Genomic DNA, 21,701 nt, shown 5'->3' on the forward strand with positions numbered 1-21,701 from the left:
CTATTTCGTTAGATGACAGCAGAGATAATGCAGTTTAGATTATATTATATTTGAAATCTCACAAAATATTATGTATATATTTTGATATACCTTTAGCAGGCGTTATAAATTCGCAATACAAATAGGACAATAAAATTATACTCTTAATCTCAGACAAGGAAGGTTATTTTTAATAATTCACATGAAATGATTTGCATAGATTAAATATGTAATTTATTAAACATCATCAGTATCTGAATAATTAATTACTTATTAGAATGCACAGTGAAATGTACGTCAACATTAACGTCAAAGCAAAACTTGTATGTTGTTCATTCGCAAGCTACCGACAGGACGAGAAAAATAGATGTCCAGAGAAGCTAATAACATAAAGTGGGAATAACATTTATGCGAAGAAAGCTTCAATAGAGGCTAATGATACCTTCAAATTGTTATCCACAGTTTTAAAAATTTCGCCAGCACTGTCTTTCAAGCTTATATTAAACGTCTGCGTCTTTGTAACTTCATTGTCAGGGTCTATTATTTCAAAACCTCCGACAACTGTGTCTTCTCCACTATTTTCTGGAACCTAGAAATAATGGGGCAATTTTAATCTTAATAAATCAATTATTTTTATTTCTGGATATTATTAATTATTATATTCCATTGATTATCTAATGTACACTATCTAACAAAAAAATTTGCTAAACGTTAGTATGTCAGCGCATTAAAACGTAATCATTTTAAGTACCACACTTAATGCATTTTTAAAAATTGTATTCGTCTAGTTCAACAAAGAAACACTAACTTCAAAAAACTGTTCATAAAATGAAAGAGAATACGCAGATGTTTAAAATATGTTTTGACGAATTCATATCAAAATCTTACAACAAAATGACTACCATTTTATTTGTACGACGAAGCAAACAATGAACTTTTTTCGTACTGCAGGTAATCATGAAAGCATCAAAGACTCTTGTTAATGCGAAGAGTACTACCAAAACGTACTTGATTATTGATCAGTCTTATTGACTCGGGAGGTTCGTTGACATCTCGGATAATAACTGTAAGAGATTTATTCAGAGAAAGGGATGGCACTCCATCGTCTGTCGCTGTGAGAATAATATTAACTTTTCTTGTTGACTCGTAGTTAATATTTGCAGTCGCTGACACCTGAAAATATTGTTGTTTATATACGATCAGCACGTATGAAAAGGCTATATTCTCAAATTGTAACTTTATGCTGTTGAGAATATATTCAAGTCTACAATTAACAACTCTTTAAAGAGCAAAGAATTTTAAGATCTTTAAATGACATTTTTTTAAAGCATTCAGATAAACGACAAAATAAATATTCGCTAGCAAACCATCATACGACTAAAGGGTTAACATTGATATAATGATGCCTCTTCGAATATTAAGCGTCTCTATCTGTCTGTCTGTCTCTCTGTCTGTCTGTCTCTGTCTCTGTCTCTCTCGCTCTCGCTCTCTCTTGTCTATTTCTCTCAAGTTGGTTACTTGACTTACCATTAATTTGTCATCAATTATCTCAAAGATTGACTGCCCTTCGTCCATCACGGCAAACACATGCGTCTGGTTAATATCAGGGTCCACTACCGTCAAAGTTGCCAAAATCAAATCTCGTGAATTCTCATCTACTTCCAAAACAGACAATGCCAGGCCGTTGAAAAAAATATCCTTGAAATTAATACGAAATGAAATTTTGTAAAACCGAACGTAGTTTGGAAAAACAAATTAATTTTTCTGAACTCTCATATATATATATATATATATATATATATATATATATATATATATATATATATATATATATATATATATATATATATATATATTGTTTTGGAAACAGGATTGTAATTAAATTTACACTGGAATTCAAACGCCATTTCTGCATAAATGAGAAACTATTATTATTATTATTATTATTATTATTATTATTGAAAAGGAATAAGCAAGGAATGAAATATAAAATTCACAGTTAAATGCAACGTCATATACTTTAAATAATATTGATTCACACGAAGATCAGCTGTTTACCTATGAAAAGCTATCTGAATCCCATAATCTACTTTATGTCTTTGAATAATGGCGCTGAATAATTGAATAGAACCAAAATAAAACTTTAGTATTGTAAATGGTGATTAATTTTACCTTTGGTTTATTGTTCGTATCTAGCACAATGACAGATAGTTCCTTTTGATCTCCTAGTCCTTTGGAATCGTACACACTGACTTGCAAAGTATACTTCTTCACCCTGTTGAAATCCAGCTCGTCGTTTAAAATTACGTCTGCATTGCATCTGGTACCACCGCGATTCTATAACAAGACAAAGTTCTTGACCAAACTATATAACATTAACCATGAACAAGATGTTATGTACGATTTGTTGTTACAATGCCATTATTTAATAATATATTTTGAAAATCATCAATTTTAATATTGTCAATACCTTTTGTGCTTATGGCAATGAACTTCAACGCTTACAGTGATTACATTTAAATGTCAGCTTAGCGGTCTTACTGTGATTCATCCTTTGATCTTTCATAAACTCTTTTAAACTCCTAATGAGCCAATCCCTTTTCCCCAAAGAAACTCCCATATCCCCCAAGAAACAACTGTTTTTATATGATTCACCTAACGGAAGCTAAACATGTTGAGCTTCAGATTTTACATTTTCCCCCGAGTGGTATACATTACCCGATTGTTACAAAAGGTCTGAGAAAGTCTGAATGGACTCGACTCTCCAGACAGGCTGATGATCAGTTGTGACTCGTTGTCTTCGTCTATTGCTTCCACAGTGACGACAGCCGTCCCAACATCGGAATCTTCTGGAACGATTATGTCCGCGTCCATATTTAGCCTTGGTTTTTCATTTATGTCCAACACATTTATTTCCAAAACTACTTCAGTCTGAAAACAATAAGAAGTAGATCTTCTTCACAATTGTAAGCAATTCTTTCTTGAAGAAGATCAGAAAATGAGAGGTCTATAATACAGACAATGATCTAGCAACTGACTGATTCAATTAGTGGAGCGATACCATTTGCGGAAGTCCGTGTCATTATGGCACAGAAAGAAAGACAACAAAAATTAAGTTATTTAACAGTGTAAACTACTTTTAAGTTAGAATTGTCATTAGAAAACAAAAACATTTAATTAAATGAAATAAATTAAATAGCAATGAGAAAAAGAAATTTAGCTATTCTAATTTAATCAGTACCCATATTTGTGTTAAAGATGGGAAAGCTGTATTATGTAAACCTCAACATTTGAGAAACCACAGTAATTCTATAAAATGTGTCCTTACACAAAAGGATTCTTTCATAATTATACTCGAAACATTGCTTAAAACATAAACTCTATGAAAACAAATAATCACCTTTTCAGGTGGAGAGCCATCGTCAGCTACCTGCATTGTAACATTATATTTGCCACCAGCTTCATAGTCAAAGATTATTTTTGTTGCAAATGTGACTCCTTTCTCAATGGCAAACTTATCTGCCCCATCTATTAGACTAAAGAGTAAGGTCTGACCAACTTCATCATCTTCGGCTGATAGATACCCTGCAACGATTGGAAGTTATTTATCATCTGGATGTGCTACATATAACTTCAACTAAACTTTCAATAGCAAGGCATAGATAATGCCTTGCATTTGACGTTACTGATAGAATGCACATATATACTCTCCTCAGCTCTTTTGCTACTGAAGTTGTGTTCAAGAAAGAGAATTAATCATGCATCTAAGGTAATATTGTTTCAAAGTTTATCTTCCACTCAAGAGTTTTTTATTCGTCATGTAAAAAGTATACCATTAAGCTGACCTCTTAATTGTCTCTCCAATTAGCATAATTTAGCAACTTTTCTTCTGCCATTGATTTTTGTACGAATATTACCAAACTACCTTTCAATCCATCGTACATACTGAGAAGCAGTTATCCGTCGACGTAATTTCTGGCAGTCACTGTTTTCTGAACAAATACACACCTATTACAGTTCCAACGGGTTCATTTTCCCGCACCGAAGTGCTAGACAGTCTTATGTCACGAGGTGGGTCATTCATGTTGTTAACTTTTACGACAAATTCGTCCTCTCGCGACAATGAAGGCTGACCACTGTCCGTTGTTAGCATTCTGATCCTCATTTCTTTTTCCGTTTCGAAGTCTAGAGTACATTGCCTGGAGCCGCACATTTGTGTAGACCGTGCGACCTGTAAATATTTATCCTTTTGAAACTACCAATCCTACAAAAAACACAGTATATTCTAGTAAAGTACTCTAAAAGGTACGAAATGCGCCTTGTCATCATCATCGTTGTCGTCGTTGTCATCATCATAATTGAAATATTCCGAACATGCATGTATGGTGGATATGAAGACAGAATTATAGCGTGTCACAAAATAATTTCATACGATATCAATGAACACTCTTTACAATTTGAAACGATATTAACTCTATATAACTCTATATTAACTCTATACTCTATATACTTTCATACTATATCAATGAACACTCTGTCACTTTCATACGATATAAATAAACACTATACACTTTCATACTATATAAATAAACACTATACACTTTCATACTATATAAATAAACACTATACACTTTCATACTATATAAATAAACACTATACACTTTCATAAGATATCAATGAACACTATCTTACTTATATAGATACGACTGAGATTGTATATCGACAAAACCAACCTTTAGAGTATCGTTTTCTATCTTGAACCTTCCTTTGACATCGTTCATAATTGAATAATTAAACTGCTGAACTATTGAAACAACATTGTCTGGATCCTGTGAAATCAGTCTTCCGACAACTGTGTCAGGAGGTGAATTTTCCGGCACCTGCAGTAAAACTTTCCAGATAATTATTTACACACAGAAAGGCAATAGGTGAAAATGGATACATGTCTCACTTCAGTTGAAGGAGGAGACCGTCTGTTCGTTCTAAGTAACAGTCATTTGTAATTATGCCACATTATTCTAAAACCTTCAGCGTTATTTACTTAATTTTATGACGTTTCAAAAGGTACAATAAGTTAATAACGTGTGTCCGAAGGTAAAATAAATTTAGGTGGCAGAAATTTAAATTATGTCTCTCATGTTCGTACTTTCTAACGTAAACTTTAGGCTAACAATGGGGACAATTATTTTGTATTTGATTTTAACTATTTGTTGATCTCAACATGTACTTGACAAGATGAAAAGACTGGTCACGATCTTATATAATATTCCTTAATAATATTCAACCAATATATTCCTTAATAATATTCAACCAATATATTGCTTAATAATATTCAACCAATATATTCCTTAATAATATTCAACCAATAATATTCCTTAATAATATTCAACCAATATATTCCTTAATAATATTCAACCAATATATTCCTTAATAATATTCAACCAATATATTCCTTAATAATATTCAACCAATATATTGCTTAATAATATTCAACCAATAATATTCCTTAATAATATTCAACCAATATATTCCTTAATAATATTCAACCAATATATTCCTTAATAATATTCAACCAATATATTGCTTAATAATATTCAACCAATAATATTCCTTAATAATATTCAACCAATAATATTCCTTAATAATATTCAACCAATAATATTCCTTAATAATATTCAACCAATATATTCCTTAATAATATTCAACCAATATATTGCTTAATAATATTCAACCAATATATTCCTTAATAATATTCAACCAATATATTCCTTAATAATATTCAACCAATATATTCCTTAATAATATTCAACCAATATATTCCTTAATAATATTCAACCAATATATTGCTTAATAATATTCAACCAATATATTCCTTAATAATATTCAACCAATAATATTCCTTAATAATATTCAACCAATATATTGCTTAATAATATTCAACCAATATATTCCTTAATAATATTCAACCAATATATTGCTTAATAATATTCAACCAATATATTCCTTAATAATATTCAACCAATATATTCCTTAATAATATTCAACCAATATATTGCTTAATAATATTCAACCAATATATTCCTTAATAATATTCAACCAATATATTGCTTAATAATATTCAACCAATATATTCCTTAATAATATTCAACCAATATATTGCTTAATAATATTCAACCAATATATTCCTTAATAATATTCAACCAATATATTGCTTAATAATATTCAACCAATATATTCCTTAATAATATTCAACCAATATATTCCTTAATAATATTCAACCAATATATTGCTTAATAATATTCAACCAATATATTCCTTAATAATATTCAACCAATAATATTCCTTAATAATATTCAACCAATATATTGCTTAATAATATTCAACCAATATATTCCTTAATAATATTCAACCAATATATTCCTTAATAATATTCAACCAATATATTCCTTAATAATATTCAACCAATAATATTCCTTAATAATATTCAACCAATAATATTCCTTAATAATATTCAACCAATATATTCCTTAATAATATTCAACCAATAATATTCCTTAATAATATTCAACCAATATATTCCTTAATAATATTCAACCAATATATTCCTTAATAATATTCAACCAATATATTCCTTAATAATATTCAACCAATAATATTCCTTAATAATATTCAACCAATATATTCCTTAATAATATTCAACCAATATATTCCTTAATAATATTCAACCAATATATTCCTTAATAATATTCAACCAATATATTCCTTAATAATATTCAACCAATATATTCCTTAATAATATTCAACCAATATATTCCTTAATAATATTCAACCAATATATTCCTTAATAATATTCAACCAATAATATTCCTTAATAATATTCAACCAATATATTGCTTAATAATATTCAACCAATATATTCCTTAATAATATTCAACCAATAATATTCCTTAATAATATTCAACCAATATATTCCTTAATAATATTCAACCAATATATTCCTTAATAATATTCAACCAATATATTCCTTAATAATATTCAACCAATATATTCCTTAATAATATTCAACCAATATATTCCTTAATAATATTCAACCAATATATTGCTTAATAATATTCAACCAATATATTCCTTAATAATATTCAACCAATAATATTCCTTAATAATATTCAACCAATATATTCCTTAATAATATTCAACCAATAATATTCCTTAATAATATTCAACCAATAATATTCCTTAATAATATTCAACCAATAATATTCCTTAATAATATTCAACCAATATATTCCTTAATAATATTCAACCAATAATATTCCTTAATAATATTCAACCAATATATTCCTTAATAATATTCAACCAATATATTCCTTAATAATATTCAACCAATATATTCCTTAATAATATTCAACCAATAATATTCCTTAATAATATTCAACCAATAATATTCCTTAATAATATTCAACCAATATATTCCTTAATAATATTCAACCAATATATTCCTTAATAATATTCAACCAATATATTCCTTAATAATATTCAACCAATATATTCCTTAATAATATTCAACCAATAATATTCCTTAATAATATTCAACCAATATATTCCTTAATAATATTCAACCAATATATTCCTTAATAATATTCAACCAATAATATTCCTTAATAATATTCAACCAATATATTCCTTAATAATATTCAACCAATGTATTCCTTAATAATATTCAACCAATAATATTCCTTAATAATATTCAACCAATATATTCCTTAATAATATTCAACCAATATATTCCTTAATAATATTCAACCAATATATTCCTTAATAATATTCAACCAATATATTCCTTAATAATATTCAACCAATAATATTCCTTAATAATATTCAACCAATATATTCCTTAATAATATTCAACCAATAATATTCCTTAATAATATTCAACCAATATATTCCTTAATAATATTCAACCAATAATATTCCTTAATAATATTCAACCAATATATTCCTTTATTCAACCAATAATATTCCTTAATAATATTCAACCAATAATATTCCTTAATAATATTCAACCAATATATTGCTTAATAATATTCAACCAATATATTCCTTAATAATATTCAACCAATATATTCCTTAATAATATTCAACCAATAATATTCCTTAATAATATTCAACCAATATATTCCTTAATAATATTCAACCAATATATTCCTTAATAATATTCAACCAATATATTCCTTAATAATATTCAACCAATATATTCCTTAATAATATTCAACCAATAATATTCCTTAATAATATTCAACCAATATATTCCTTAATAATATTCAACCAATAATATTCCTTAATAATATTCAACCAATATATTCCTTAATAATATTCAACCAATAATATTCCTTAATAATATTCAACCAATATATTCCTTTATTCAACCAATAATATTCCTTAACAATATTCAACCAATAATATTCCTTAACAATATTCAACCAATATATTCCTTAATAATATTCAACCAATAATATTCCTTAATAATATTCAACCAATATATTCCTTAATAATATTCAACCAATATATTGCTTAATAATATTCAACCAATATATTCCTTAATAATATTCAACCAATATATTCCTTAATAATATTCAACCAATAATATTCCTTAATAATATTCAACCAATATATTCCTTAATAATATTCAACCAATATATTCCTTAATAATATTCAACCAATATATTCCTTAATAATATTCAACCAATATATTCCTTAATAATATTCAACCAATAATATTCCTTAATAATATTCAACCAATATATTCCTTAATAATATTCAACCAATAATATTCCTTAATAATATTCAACCAATATATTCCTTAATAATATTCAACCAATAATATTCCTTAATAATATTCAACCAATATATTCCTTTATTCAACCAATAATATTCCTTAACAATATTCAACCAATAATATTCCTTAACAATATTCAACCAATATATTCCTTAATAATATTCAACCAATATATTGCTTAATAATATTCAACCAATATATTCCTTAATAATATTCAACCAATAATATTCCTTAATAATATTCAACCAATATATTCCTTAATAATATTCAACCAATATATTCCTTAATAATATTCAACCAATATATTCCTTAATAATATTCAACCAATATATTCCTTAACAATATTCAACCAATAATATTCCTTAACAATATTCAACCAATAATATTCCTTAATAATATTCAACCAATATATTCCTTAATAATATTCAACCAATAATATTCCTTAATAATATTCAACCAATATATTCCTTTATTCAACCAATAATATTCCTTAATAATATTCAACCAATAATATTCCTTAATAATATTCAACCAATATATTCCTTAATAATATTCAACCAATATATTCCTTAACAATATTCAACCAATAATATTCCTTAATAATATTCAACCAATATATTCCTTAATAATATTCAACCAATATATTCCTTAATAATATTCAACCAATAATATTCCTTAATAATATTCAACCAATATATTCCTTAATAATATTCAACCAATAATATTCCTTAATAATATTCAACCAATATATTCCTTAATAATATTCAACCAATATATTCCTTAATAATATTCAACCAATAATATTCCTTAATAATATTCAACCAATAATATTCCTTAATAATATTCAACCAATATATTCCTTAATAATATTCAACCAATATATTCCTTAATAATATTCAACCAATATATTCCTTAATAATATTCAACCAATATATTCCTTAATAATATTCAACCAATAATATTCCTTAATAATATTCAACCAATATATTCCTTAATAATATTCTACCAATAATATTCCTTAATAATATTCAACCAATATATTCCTTCTATTCCATTTCTTTTCGTACTGCTTTATGGCCTCTCAGAAAGATTTTGTGACCGATATTACTTGCTTAATAGTTAATACCTTTAAAATCAAGAAATATATAATTAAAGATATATATGTGTTTAACATATTTACAGCTGAGCCATATGAATGTATATGTAATATACATTAATAACTTAAATTTTACGGGAACATTCATATATGTACAGTATTATCTGACAAGGATGTATTAGTAGGCGACTCGTTGACATCGATCAGCTCTAAGGTTAGTATTTTCTTGTAGGACATTGGTGGTTCCCCACTATCCTTAACTTCAATGACGATCTGAAAGTTTTGGTTGGTTTCAAAATCAAGGTTTGCTGTTGGTGCTGTCTGAAATCAGAAACAGGATATCACACTCGTTTTACTTTCATAAAATCACGACTTTTTCTTGATGCCACATGCATGTTCGTTACTGATATCACATACACATGGAAAAGTAAGCCCAGTGAAAGAAACTGTGTGGCGATTGTAATTAAAACAGTGGAAGTTAATGGAATCTCTAAAATTAAAAAATATCAATGAACTATTTAGACACTTTCTATCATTAATTAGTATTAATTATTAACAGATAAGACGTATTTTATTGTAAGTGAAACGCAAAGTCTAATGTGTAAAACTGGCTTGATTCGTGCAATGAATTATTAAATATTTATGCTTAAACATCATTTTCCCATAGCAACCTTTAATTGCGAGTCTTTAATCACAAATTTTCCTTCTGCACTGTCCAAGAGAGAAAATGTGTGGAACTGGTTGGTCAAGTCTTGGTCAGCTGCAGTTAAGTTCCCAATGACAAAGTCATTCTTGTTCTCAGGGATCTTCAGAATGGAAACGTCCTTGTTGTTAATTTGAATATTCTGCAATTAAGACGTTCACAGCTTTCAGGGATATATATATATATATATATATATATATATATATATATATATATATATATATATATATATATATATATATATATATATATATATATATATTAAAAATACTATTGGTATATCAAATTGTGTTCCGCCCATGGTGAAATAATACACAAATATAAACCTTCTCGCGACTGATCAATTTCCACACACTAATTGTTAGTGACGTAAAAGAATAACCATACAAAGTATTAATAATCCCACTTTTCTAAATGATATTTAATACGGTACATATATTCATCACAATCCCTTCTATTTATATTTCCCCTCTTCTCTCCTGCATAACGGACAAGCTACGCAGAGATGTGGAGTGAGAGAAAAAAGGAATTTGGGCTGGATTAAAACGTTGAAATAGAAATTACACCAGGTAACCTACAAGAATATGGTTCGTCGTAACGATACGTGTGCACTTTACTTGGGATTTATTTACAGTGTTTATCAACAATATAAAGTTGCAAATCATGTCGACATTATGCGGTAAATTTCTCATTTACGTGGTACAAATAATGTGATGTATGTAATTTTTTGTTTATGTTGATGTTTCTTAAACATACTATAATGTTCTAAATATCGATTATTACTAATTAAATATGAAAATGTCCAAAGTCCTCCCCCCCCCCCCTTCTCTCTCATCCTTTGGTCGGTTTGACTTAACCTTTACCATCATTCATAAGTCAAGAGACATCGTGGATGACACAAGAAAATCCTCTACGTTCGTCATTTCAAAGATTTTTTAGCTCGTATCTTAATACGATGGTCGAGAGAGAGAGAGAGAGAGAGAGAGAGAGATTATGGTGAGTTTATGGTCGGTGGTACTATTACTAAAGCATCATAGTGGTTTAGATCAACTGTAAATATATTAAAATATTTTAATTACCTATTGTTGGTTCGTCATTTCGTTTAGTTTCTATTCCACATTAATTCAAATGCGCCGGTACGTGAACGGCAAAGAGTTCATGTGAATGGCGGCTAACACGTGTTTGCAGTGCTCTACTTTTATCATTAAAATCATCTTTCATGTTTAAACCTTAAGTGTGTATTATTTTGATTTAATCAATGTGAAGTAAAATAGAAACTAAAAAATAAAACAATCAACTTATCAATATGCAAAGATGATTGTGAATAGCCACAAGAGGCATAGAACTACATTTTGTAGCGGACACACAGTTGCCTGTAGTAAATTTCAACTCCGTTCACAGAGCAAATACATGTACTTGTGTGTAATATAAATAAAATATATGTACAGTATGTACGCTGTATCAATGAAATGAAAAATGTATACCTCTTATGCACCAAATGTAAAATATTTAATTAAAACTTGCTATATTTTAAAGATCCTGTGTTTTTATATGAATTAGTGTGAATTTAGGATAGTGTTCCTGCTTAATGGATAAATGTATGTCATATATGTTCACATTGGAACAACAACAGAAAGGTAGAAATCTATGCCATATGTGTTCTCACTGGAACAAAATAATGTAACACAAAGAGATATAAGACAAAATGATTACCCCTGGCTTATCGTTTGTGTCAATAATTTCCATCTTCAGTTCAAGCGAAGCATTCAAACCTTCTTTGTCTTTCACTTCAATCTTAAAGTAGGTTTCGTTTTGCTTCTCAAAATCAAAACTTCGAATGAGAATAAGTTGGACTGAACAATATGTATTGATTCCCTGAAAATAAAATGCATATATTTATTTGACGCAATATGTATTGATTCCCTGAAAATAAAATGCATATATTTATTTGACGCAATATGTATTGATTCCCTGAAAATAAAATGCATATATTTATTTGACGCAATATGTATTGATTCCTTAAAACAAAAGTGTATATTTTTATTTTATCTCAGTATAGCCTAATTCTCTTTCTCTGAAAATCTTTTCAACACTCACTCCATCTGACTTATTGATGAATTACTTGCGTTATGGCAAAAAAGTTTCTTTTTAACTGGAAAAAACAAGATTTTACAATCCATGCCTTACGGCTTCGAATCAGACAGAGAATAACAAGATGAATGATCAGGATTTCAAACACACAAGGTTCTAGATATCAGAATCAGTATTTGTACAAAATACTCATAGTTCTGGTCTTCATCATCTAATTCACGAGACTCAGTATATATTGTTAACCATGTGTTTTTGCGAACTTTACAGCTTTTGCGTTGTTTTCAAATTTAGGCTTGCCACAACTAGCTCTGATCTAAAACAGCATATAAGCCTTACACAGATAATAACTCCTGTCCTGGTCTTTCTAAATGTTTATAGCTTTTCTAAGCAAAAAAAAAATTCCACGATTTCTTTCTTGTTTGATGTTTCACAAAATATAAGCAAATATTTAACTAAATGAGTATGGTCTAAACTTACTGGGACCTTGGAACATTTTTCATTTACGAGTGATAATCTCGAGTCGCTTCCTTTACTGAAAGAGAAATACAGCGAGTCACCCAAGTCATCGTCTTCCGCTGAAACAATTCCGATGACTGCATCTGAAGAACGTAACATTAAGCATTAAATTAGGAAACATTTTAAATATGACAAATAATTCATGAAGCTGTAAAAGAACAACTTTAAGACGACTGAATGAAGCCTGAAAAAGCTTGAAATCGTATTACCTGTAACCTTTTATATTTTATAGTTTCAATATTGTCTAAAATACATTATGGGTTCATCCCGTTTGTAAAGGGCACGTACCAAATATTAGTCGCATAGTGTACAGATTTTGTTGGCACATTCATCATTAGATTTAATTGTCATGTATATTTAATTTATAGTGTGTGCTTGACGTTTATCTGTGATTGAAGGTGGAGTTTTGGACTTTATGACCATTGTCAAATCTGAGGTTTTCTTATACCTGATTCTTGTCATTTTCTTTACTAAAAGTTTAGTTCAAAATCTGACCTTGTATAGAAGTTAGTGAAGTGTTCCAGAAAATAATTTTTCAATCAAAGGTCAGGTGACACAAAGATATTTTAGTAAACAATTATTCATTCCTGTTTCAAGTTCGTGGAATTGTTTACTGTTGTGTTGAGATATAATTCGAGATCAATCCTTTACTTAAATTATTCATTAGAATTACAAAGTGCACCTTGACTTCTTGGACTAAAACACTACTTTGGGATTATCTTAAATTCATTCAAAGGCATTCTGGATTATATAATTGTGAATCGTCAAGAATATTTTTACATAAACACATAAAATATTGCAAGTCATTTGGAACATTATAACCTTTAGGACTTGTACCAAAACATTTAGGATTATCTGGGATTTATTTAACAAGACTGTAAGTTCAATTTAAATTTTCAATTTATAACTTAAATAAATACATTATTTGTTAATTTTAATAAACTTGTTGGATTTGCTTCTTTATTTTACTTAGTTTAAGACCATGGAGTCGGAAACATATCAACAGCTTACAAGATTGTGATTTTGCCTAAAAGGACACGGTCGATTCCAGTTTACATTACAGGTGGCAAACACTTCAAAATATTAAAGTAATACAATACATTTTTACATTACAGGTGGCAAGCACTTCACAATAATAAAGTAATAACGGTACATTTTTATGTTAAATATGGCAACTACTCAAAATTAACAAAGAAAAACTGTTGCTTATATTTAATAAAGAAAAGAAACAGGACAGTTGCTATTCCTATTTTATGTATATTTGCCGCTTATAAAAATAGTTCCTGAGATTCCTTCAAAATGAGACAGAGATAGAGTCAGAGTGAGTAGTCTAAAATATTATATAAACTTCTCACCTTTTACATTTTCCTTAACTCTGGGTTTATTTACTTCAAAAGGAAGGATCCCGTTAGCTGATGTCAGTTGCAGATTACGTGGCTTTTCATTCACATTACGCACAGAAAACTGAATTTCCTGTGTAACCTGATATGTAGTTTAACAATTAAGAATAAACCAAAATGAATGATGTTAAGTAACGAACACAACAATTAAAACAACAAAAATACACACACATAGCGAATTCCGAATTCCACAATCGTCTAATGACATTTTTTCTTGACCATCTAGAGATGGAATTTGTGGAAAGACATTTAAATTTGTAACATCTAAATTTGTTAATAAAACATTCAAATGAGAAGGTTGTTATTGTGTTTTTAGACGTCTCACAATTAAAAAAAAATTCTTCAGTAAATCTATTGAAAGGACAATGATGTACGTGACGTCATTAGACAGGATTTCCTGCGAGCAGCTCATTACGTCAAAAACTGTGGATAAGTATATGCAATAACAATAAGACGTTTGAAATTATATATTCGTGCTCACATAAAATTCGAATTTATAGATGTCTCATTGTATTTCATGTTGTCGTCGTTCTAATCATAATCGTTGTTATATTAGTCGTCGTCCTGATCGTTATTAGCAGCATCTTCGTCATCAAACTACAGAAAAGCAACATCTGTGGATATTTTGGCAAATGTGGATTGGACGTATTTGCTTATCTGATATTTCGTCATCTTTTTAACATTTACTGAATTTCGGGTACTTTTAACTTTATGCCATCTGACAATAAGTACGAAAATTTAAAGAATTGAGCCGTTTATTTTGAACAGCATCTAGACTTGTTATTTTCGAAAACACCAGGTTTTAAGTAAGTGTTTCATAATCATCTCGCGTTGCTGTTGCAGAAATGTATATTTTACGTGGGGTTTTTTTATAGATTTTTTTATTTATTTATCATAAATTATATGTGGTCATCCTGTTAGTATTATTATTATTATCATCATTATTATTATTACTAGTAGTAGTACTAGCAATAGCAGTAATAGTAGTAGTAGTAGTTGTAGTAGTATGTGTTGTTGTTGTAGTAGTAAAGACCTCACCGATAGTGGTGGATCACCGTTGTCTTTCGATGTCAATGTCAACTGAAATATTATCTGGTTTTCAGTTTCGTAATCAAACATCCGGCTTGCACTCAATTGCCCATTTACGACACTGAACAGTCCACTCTTGTCATCCTCGATATTGTACGTGTACTTCTGGCCTTTATCCTCGTCTATTGTTTCAAGAACACCGATAGCCTTTCCTAAAAATATCCACAAGTAGTTGTTTTAGCTAAACGTAATTCAAACGAAATATGCTCATACACCGTTTTCAGTTCTCGTTGCAAATACCTCCCTGGTTAAAGGTGTATGTCATTTCTGAAACCTTCCTGTGAATTATTATTAACAGAGATGGTAATTTGCATCGTGTAAATTAACTTTCCTTTTCAAATTTACTACAAATTTATTTTGTATTTTTACTATAGTCTTTAAACGAGAATCAAACACTTGTATTGTTGCGAAGAGCGAATTGTTTTCCACTTTGGTAATTCCATTGTCCATAACTACTGCTATGTGATGTTATGGAAGTGTAAAATTTATATCAGTCACTTGCCTGGTGCAACGTTTTCAAGAATTGTCCCATTTTTCAGAGATATTGAGGATGGCTTGTCATTTACGTCCATGAGTTCTATTGCGACGTCAAAGTAGGCTTTTTGGCGTGGTACGCCATCGTCTTCTGCCATGATGGTGATATACCTATATCTTTGTTTTTCTCTGTTATATACGCACCACTTTCCGCCTTCTGTAAAGCAACGGGCATCCGACTCCTTTGCTGTCTCTCATAATAATAATAATAATAATAATAATAACAATAACAATAATAATAAAATAATAATAAAATTAATAATAATAATAATAATAATAATAATAATAACAACAACAACAGTAAGAAGAATAAAAAGAAGGCAACAACAAAAACAATTGATAAAATGCAACAAGCAAAAACAATGTACTTAACAGATCTGATGATAGTATCCAAAGCCTCGAGAAAAAAAAAACTGGTAAAAACTATGTTGATTCGGGAATCATCATAATCCAGTTGACAAAATTTGAGTAAATATATTATAATAGTTCGATCAATAAGCCAATATGCACATTTTCTTTAAGGCTCTTTCCTCAAAACAATAAAACTTGAATGATAGGAGTAACAAGATGTTGATTGTGCTTCAGTCTACGTGAAGATTTTCAGTACCTAATTTCTTCGAAAAGACGTCACAATATACTGCTCCTACGCCCACTCCCAACACCATGTTAAACTTTCTTCTGTGTATGATATTTACACGTCAGTTTAAAGTACAAAATTCTTATATTCTCGACCTAGTATTTTCAAACCTGAACTTGTTACCAAGAGGCCCAGTTGGTCCTAATACTATTCAAAACTCAAAAGAAAGAGGCATATTTAATATGAATAGCTTATTGATCATAATCGAAGTCATCCAAATGATCTGTGGATCTTACTCACAATCGAACCATTCCATGATCTTGAAGGTATACGGCCATACTACGCGTTTACGTCATAAGCCTGCACAGATTTTGCTCACAATCGAACCATTCCACGATTTTGAAGATATACGGCCATACTACGCGTTTACGTCACAAGCCTGCACAGATTTTGTTCACAATCGAACCATTCAATGATCTTGAAGATATACGGCCATACTACGGGTTTACGTCATCAGCATGCACAGATTTTGTTCATAATCGAACCCATCCATGATCCCAATGATATACGTCCATATTTCAAATTTGATCAAGATCAAATTTAAAGCAAAATACAGTTTCGTGGTTGTTTATAGATTTTAGTTCCACAAATGTCTGCGCTCGACATAGTAAACTGCGTATTACATTTTCGTACAGGTCAGAATAACACTTGAATTGAATTGGCAACCAGAGTGATATCAACTAAAAAAGCAAGATCACCTCTTTAATATGCGTTTATCTATCCAAATATCGAACTGGTCGTAAATCTTGATGATATATGCATATTCCAAATTTTATCGAAATCGGTTCAGAAATATGATTCTAGAGTGATAACACCATGTAACAAATTCATTTTTTTATTCCTGGGTAGTAAGTATTGTTTCCTACTTGCTTATGCCTCAAAAGTATAGAAAATGGTTATTATTGCCCACAAACTTTGCTTTTGTGACCAGGACAGTGATATTTTGAAATTTACATATTTTCCAGAACATTCCAGATAGATTCATTGCTGATAACACTTGGAGTAACTTCTAGAACTTTCTAGAACTTTCCAGTAATATAAATAGTAGTATAAATACAGAGGCCTTAAGCCCACCAGTTAAGTTTAGTTCCAGCTGCCTAAGTGGATTCATATCTGCATTTTTCTGAGATGGCATCAAATGGCTGCAAGCATCCGGCAGACGCATTATGCTATGTCTGCGGACAATTGATCAAGAAAATAGCGAATAAGTACTCCGTGGAAGCATCTGCTAAGATGTGTGAGGCCTACGAGGCATATTTCGGCATGCCTGTCGGGGATTAAGACAAACCATGGGCACCTCATTTCATCTGCGAGCACTGCAAAAACCTCTGGAAGGTGGTAAGATAAACAAGTGTTGCTCGGAATTTTATGTTACAAAATTTGCTAAAATTTTTAACTTTAAAATGTTTTACAATTTTCAATGTTTTTGAAAAAATATTTCATATATGAACAATGTTGAGAGAATCTCTTACATATTAGTCATGGGTGAAATGAATGTATTTTTGTAGGATGGTATAGAGGGGAAAAGAGAGCCATGAAGTTCGCTATCCCACTTACAACTCAAGCAACTGCTAGTTCTGAATGGTGGACCCTTCCAAACGTTGTACTGGCAACAATACATCTGCAATCACGTATATTATACTAGCATCAAAACCTTGCTGGACGCCTTGAACTGGACGCCTTGAAGTATAATGAGTACGGTTGGGAGATCATCGGAGACTTCAAAATGGTGGCATTCCTGATGAGTCCAAAATGAAAGGTGGCAGGGAAACTTGGGGAGGAACAACATCAAGTGGGAACCACTGGTGGACCCCCGGAAGGTGGTGGTGCTGTTGCCATCACTACACATCAACTTGGGCTTATGAAACAATATGTCAGAGCTCTAGATAAGAAGTCGGCAGCGTTCAAGTACCTTCAAGACTTATTCCCAAAGCTCTCTGAGGCAAAGGTCAAAGCTGCTATCATGGTCAGACCACAGATAAAGAACATCCAGGAGTGCAATGAATTCCTCAAGAAATTCACTAATAAGGAGAAAGCGGCTTGGAACAGCTTTGTCGCAGTGGTTCTAGACCTTCTGAGCAATCACAAGGCTGAAAACTATGTGGAGATGTTTGAGACTCTGGTGAAGAACTACGGCGCAATGGGCTGCAGGATGTCCCTCAAAGTCCACATCCTTGAAGTTCATATTGATAAATTCAAGGAGAACATTGGAGCTTACTTGGAGGAGAATGGCGAGCGCTTCCACCAGGATTTACTGGACTTTGAACGCCGCTACCAAGGACAGTATAACGAAAACATGATGGAAGATTACATTTAGGGGCTGATTCGTGATAGTGTTTTAAAGTATAATCGTAAATCTCGAAAACCTACTCACTTCTAAATCTTGTCTGGTCGTTTTTGTATTACTTTAGTATAAATACATGTTAAGTTTGATTCATATGTCGTTTTCTTTTTACTTTATGTGAACGAAAAGACACAAGTTCACCCGTTATCTCAATGGAAATAGGTCAATTTCAAGGTTTGTGGGGAATATTAGCCATTTTCTGTACGTTTTAGGCATAAGCAATTACGAAATAACACTTACTACCCAGGAAACAAAATCGTGTAACATAGTGTAACACATGCTCAGCAAATCAGATTCATACATTACTCAATGTACATGCTCTCTCTCTCTCTCTCTCTCTCTCTCTCTCTCTCATTTTCAGCTCATCAAAGATTTTGATGACACAAGCTCATATTTCAAGCTTAAATTAAAAGCATATATGATTTCCAGAGTGTTTGTAGATTTAAATTCTGCAAATTCTGGCGCTCGACGAATCAATTTGCTCATTACATCCGTAAGTAAGTTAGAATAATATTTGAATGCCATAGGGATTTTTCGGCAGTGTTGAATATGGACTAATTAGTCCCCATATCTTTATACATTTTAATACTACCTCCAATTAAGAATTTTGTACTTTTTTGAACATGTATATTCGATGGCTGGCTCTTGTATGAGCAATACATTTCTTTTTCTTTTTCTAAAGCAATATTCTAAAGCAATAGAACAAAAGATTCCAGTATCAAACTCCGGTTCCAAACACTACACAACTTTATTACTAAAATTGTGATAATCATGTATAATACCTATGTAAACTCAGGAAGATGAAACTTTACGCTCACATTAATTAATCAGCGTTTTTACTTGCTCTAGTGCAATACAGTTGTATTTTTTTTAAAATGCCTTAACTGTACAGTGATTTTAATATTTTACGAGCACAGAACAACGATGCTAAAATGTATCTACTTTCTTAATCGTATCCTGAATTTATCACATAGTCGTTACATTTTACAAATGAGAGGTGCATCGTGTAAGTCAGTGCGAAAGAAGTGATTCTTCATACTAAACTATTCTCATTAAAATAAAACCATTTGAGATCCTCTTTATACCAAACTGCAAAACAAGTCATTGTGATTAACTTTCATCGTTTGCCATTTTATCGACTGAATTCACCTTTTCTAGCAAATTAACGCTACAAATTAAAGCCTTCTTAGCCATCGAGTATTAATTGCCATTAATTTATTATATCAGCTCTTACCCTTATGCAAAGCCTGCCGTCCGCTGATGTATACACCTTAAAGTTCGTGCGATCGTTATCGACCAGAGTCATTGTGACAGTTTGGTTCGAATCATCATCTGTTCCGGTCAGACAGCCCACGTTTACTCCAGAGTGACTATTCTCTGGTATGCTGTTTGGTTCAAGCTATAGATAATTCAGGTAGATATAAAAAGGATTAGAAACGTTTGAAAACCAATTTAAACACATTTGCCGAATAAAGACTGATACATTGAGACAAGGGTTATAGCTGTATTTGTAATTACAGTGCTTGTTACAACTAAACATATTTTGTTGTTAACCTTTCGAGTAGGAGTGATTATAATACAGTGAATCATTGTTAAATCCTAAACAAGGAATATAGAATCACACTGAAATGTAGAAATGTCATAAGCAGATACGCACGTATATTTAAGGGAGAACAAAGAGTTGCTGAAAATTGATAGACGGAAGGCTTAAAATTAACACATTCTATACTATAGTCTGACTATACCTCCCCGTTCGTTTGTACCCTCCCCCCCCCCCACCGATTTCGATGATGGGAATCTTTAGTGTGGTAAACAAAAGTGCACAGAACTTAATCAATTCATTCATTTATTTATAATTTCTAACCTGAATGTGACCAGAGTGACCGTAACACTGGCATTCTCTACGCCTTTCATACTTAAAGGACTTTCCATACTAACACGGCGCCATGTTGCGTACTCTTGGGCACTTTGATTCCGTCAGACAATATGAAAATATTGTGACGTAGTTCATCCTATTCGGTAACTGCCGGATAATTCCGTAAACTAACATGATGGTGAGAGCTTTGAGTTATATCCTTTGCACACATGTACATAGAAATTACACCGCTTGTTAAATCTACTTGAAAGGCTAATTGATAATTCTCATTATTTTCCTTTGTTTGATTCGACATTGCAAATATCGGACGCAGAAAACATAGTATTTTCCTTTTACGTACATACATGTTTAGTCGTGAAATGAATACACCCCTTTGCTGAAAATGGACTTGTCCAAGAACTGGAAAACAAACAGGTCGTCTTTTACCCTGAAAACTTCCGTCTGGAATGAAATGCGCAGACGACATCGGTGTTAGGGTCCCACCTGGCCTTAATCAGGTTTGAAATTATAAATCAATAAATGAACCAAGTTATGTGCATCTTTTATCTAACTTGTATTTTTCGTTTTAAATCGGTAGAGGGGATATAAACAAACGGGTAG

The 21,701-nt window shown here is 30.5% G+C and overlaps 1 protein-coding gene across 1 annotated transcript; it reads right to left on the reverse strand.

Moving 5' to 3' along the window:
- Nucleotides 1–10,055: 10,055 nt before the first annotated feature.
- On the reverse strand, nt 10,056–16,342 carry LOC149808320 (protocadherin gamma-B4-like). The gene is made up of 6 exons (XM_089967240.1): nt 16,213–16,342; nt 15,660–15,862; nt 14,577–14,703; nt 13,183–13,304; nt 12,328–12,489; nt 10,056–10,232 (listed from the first exon to the last, which is right to left on the reverse strand). Exons 1-6 carry the CDS (start codon nt 16,340–16,342, stop codon nt 10,056–10,058), a joined length of 921 nt encoding a protein of 306 aa, XP_089823366.1.
- Between the last annotated feature and the right edge of the window lie 5,359 nt (nt 16,343–21,701).

The sequence above is a fragment of the Sinohyriopsis cumingii genome, chromosome 1, assembly GCF_028554795.1.
Source record: "Sinohyriopsis cumingii isolate HCF-2022 chromosome 1, ASM2855479v2, whole genome shotgun sequence".
Classification (NCBI taxonomy): domain Eukaryota; kingdom Metazoa; phylum Mollusca; class Bivalvia; order Unionida; family Unionidae; genus Sinohyriopsis; species Sinohyriopsis cumingii.

Bases quoted from the DNA above. Each gene is read 5' to 3' on its own strand.
- LOC149808320 (XM_089967240.1), bottom strand. From the start codon at position 16,342: ATGGCAGAAGACGATGGCGTACCACGCCAAAAAGCCTACTTTGACGTC. The intron at 15,863-16,212 runs GCAAGTGACTGA...GGATATTTTTAG, and splicing joins TCTTGAAAACGTTGCACCAG to GAAAGGCTATCGGTGTTCTT. The intron at 13,305-14,576 runs GTGAGAAGTTTA...TACGTTCTTCAG, and splicing joins AGTTAAGGAAAATGTAAAAG to ATGCAGTCATCGGAATTGTT.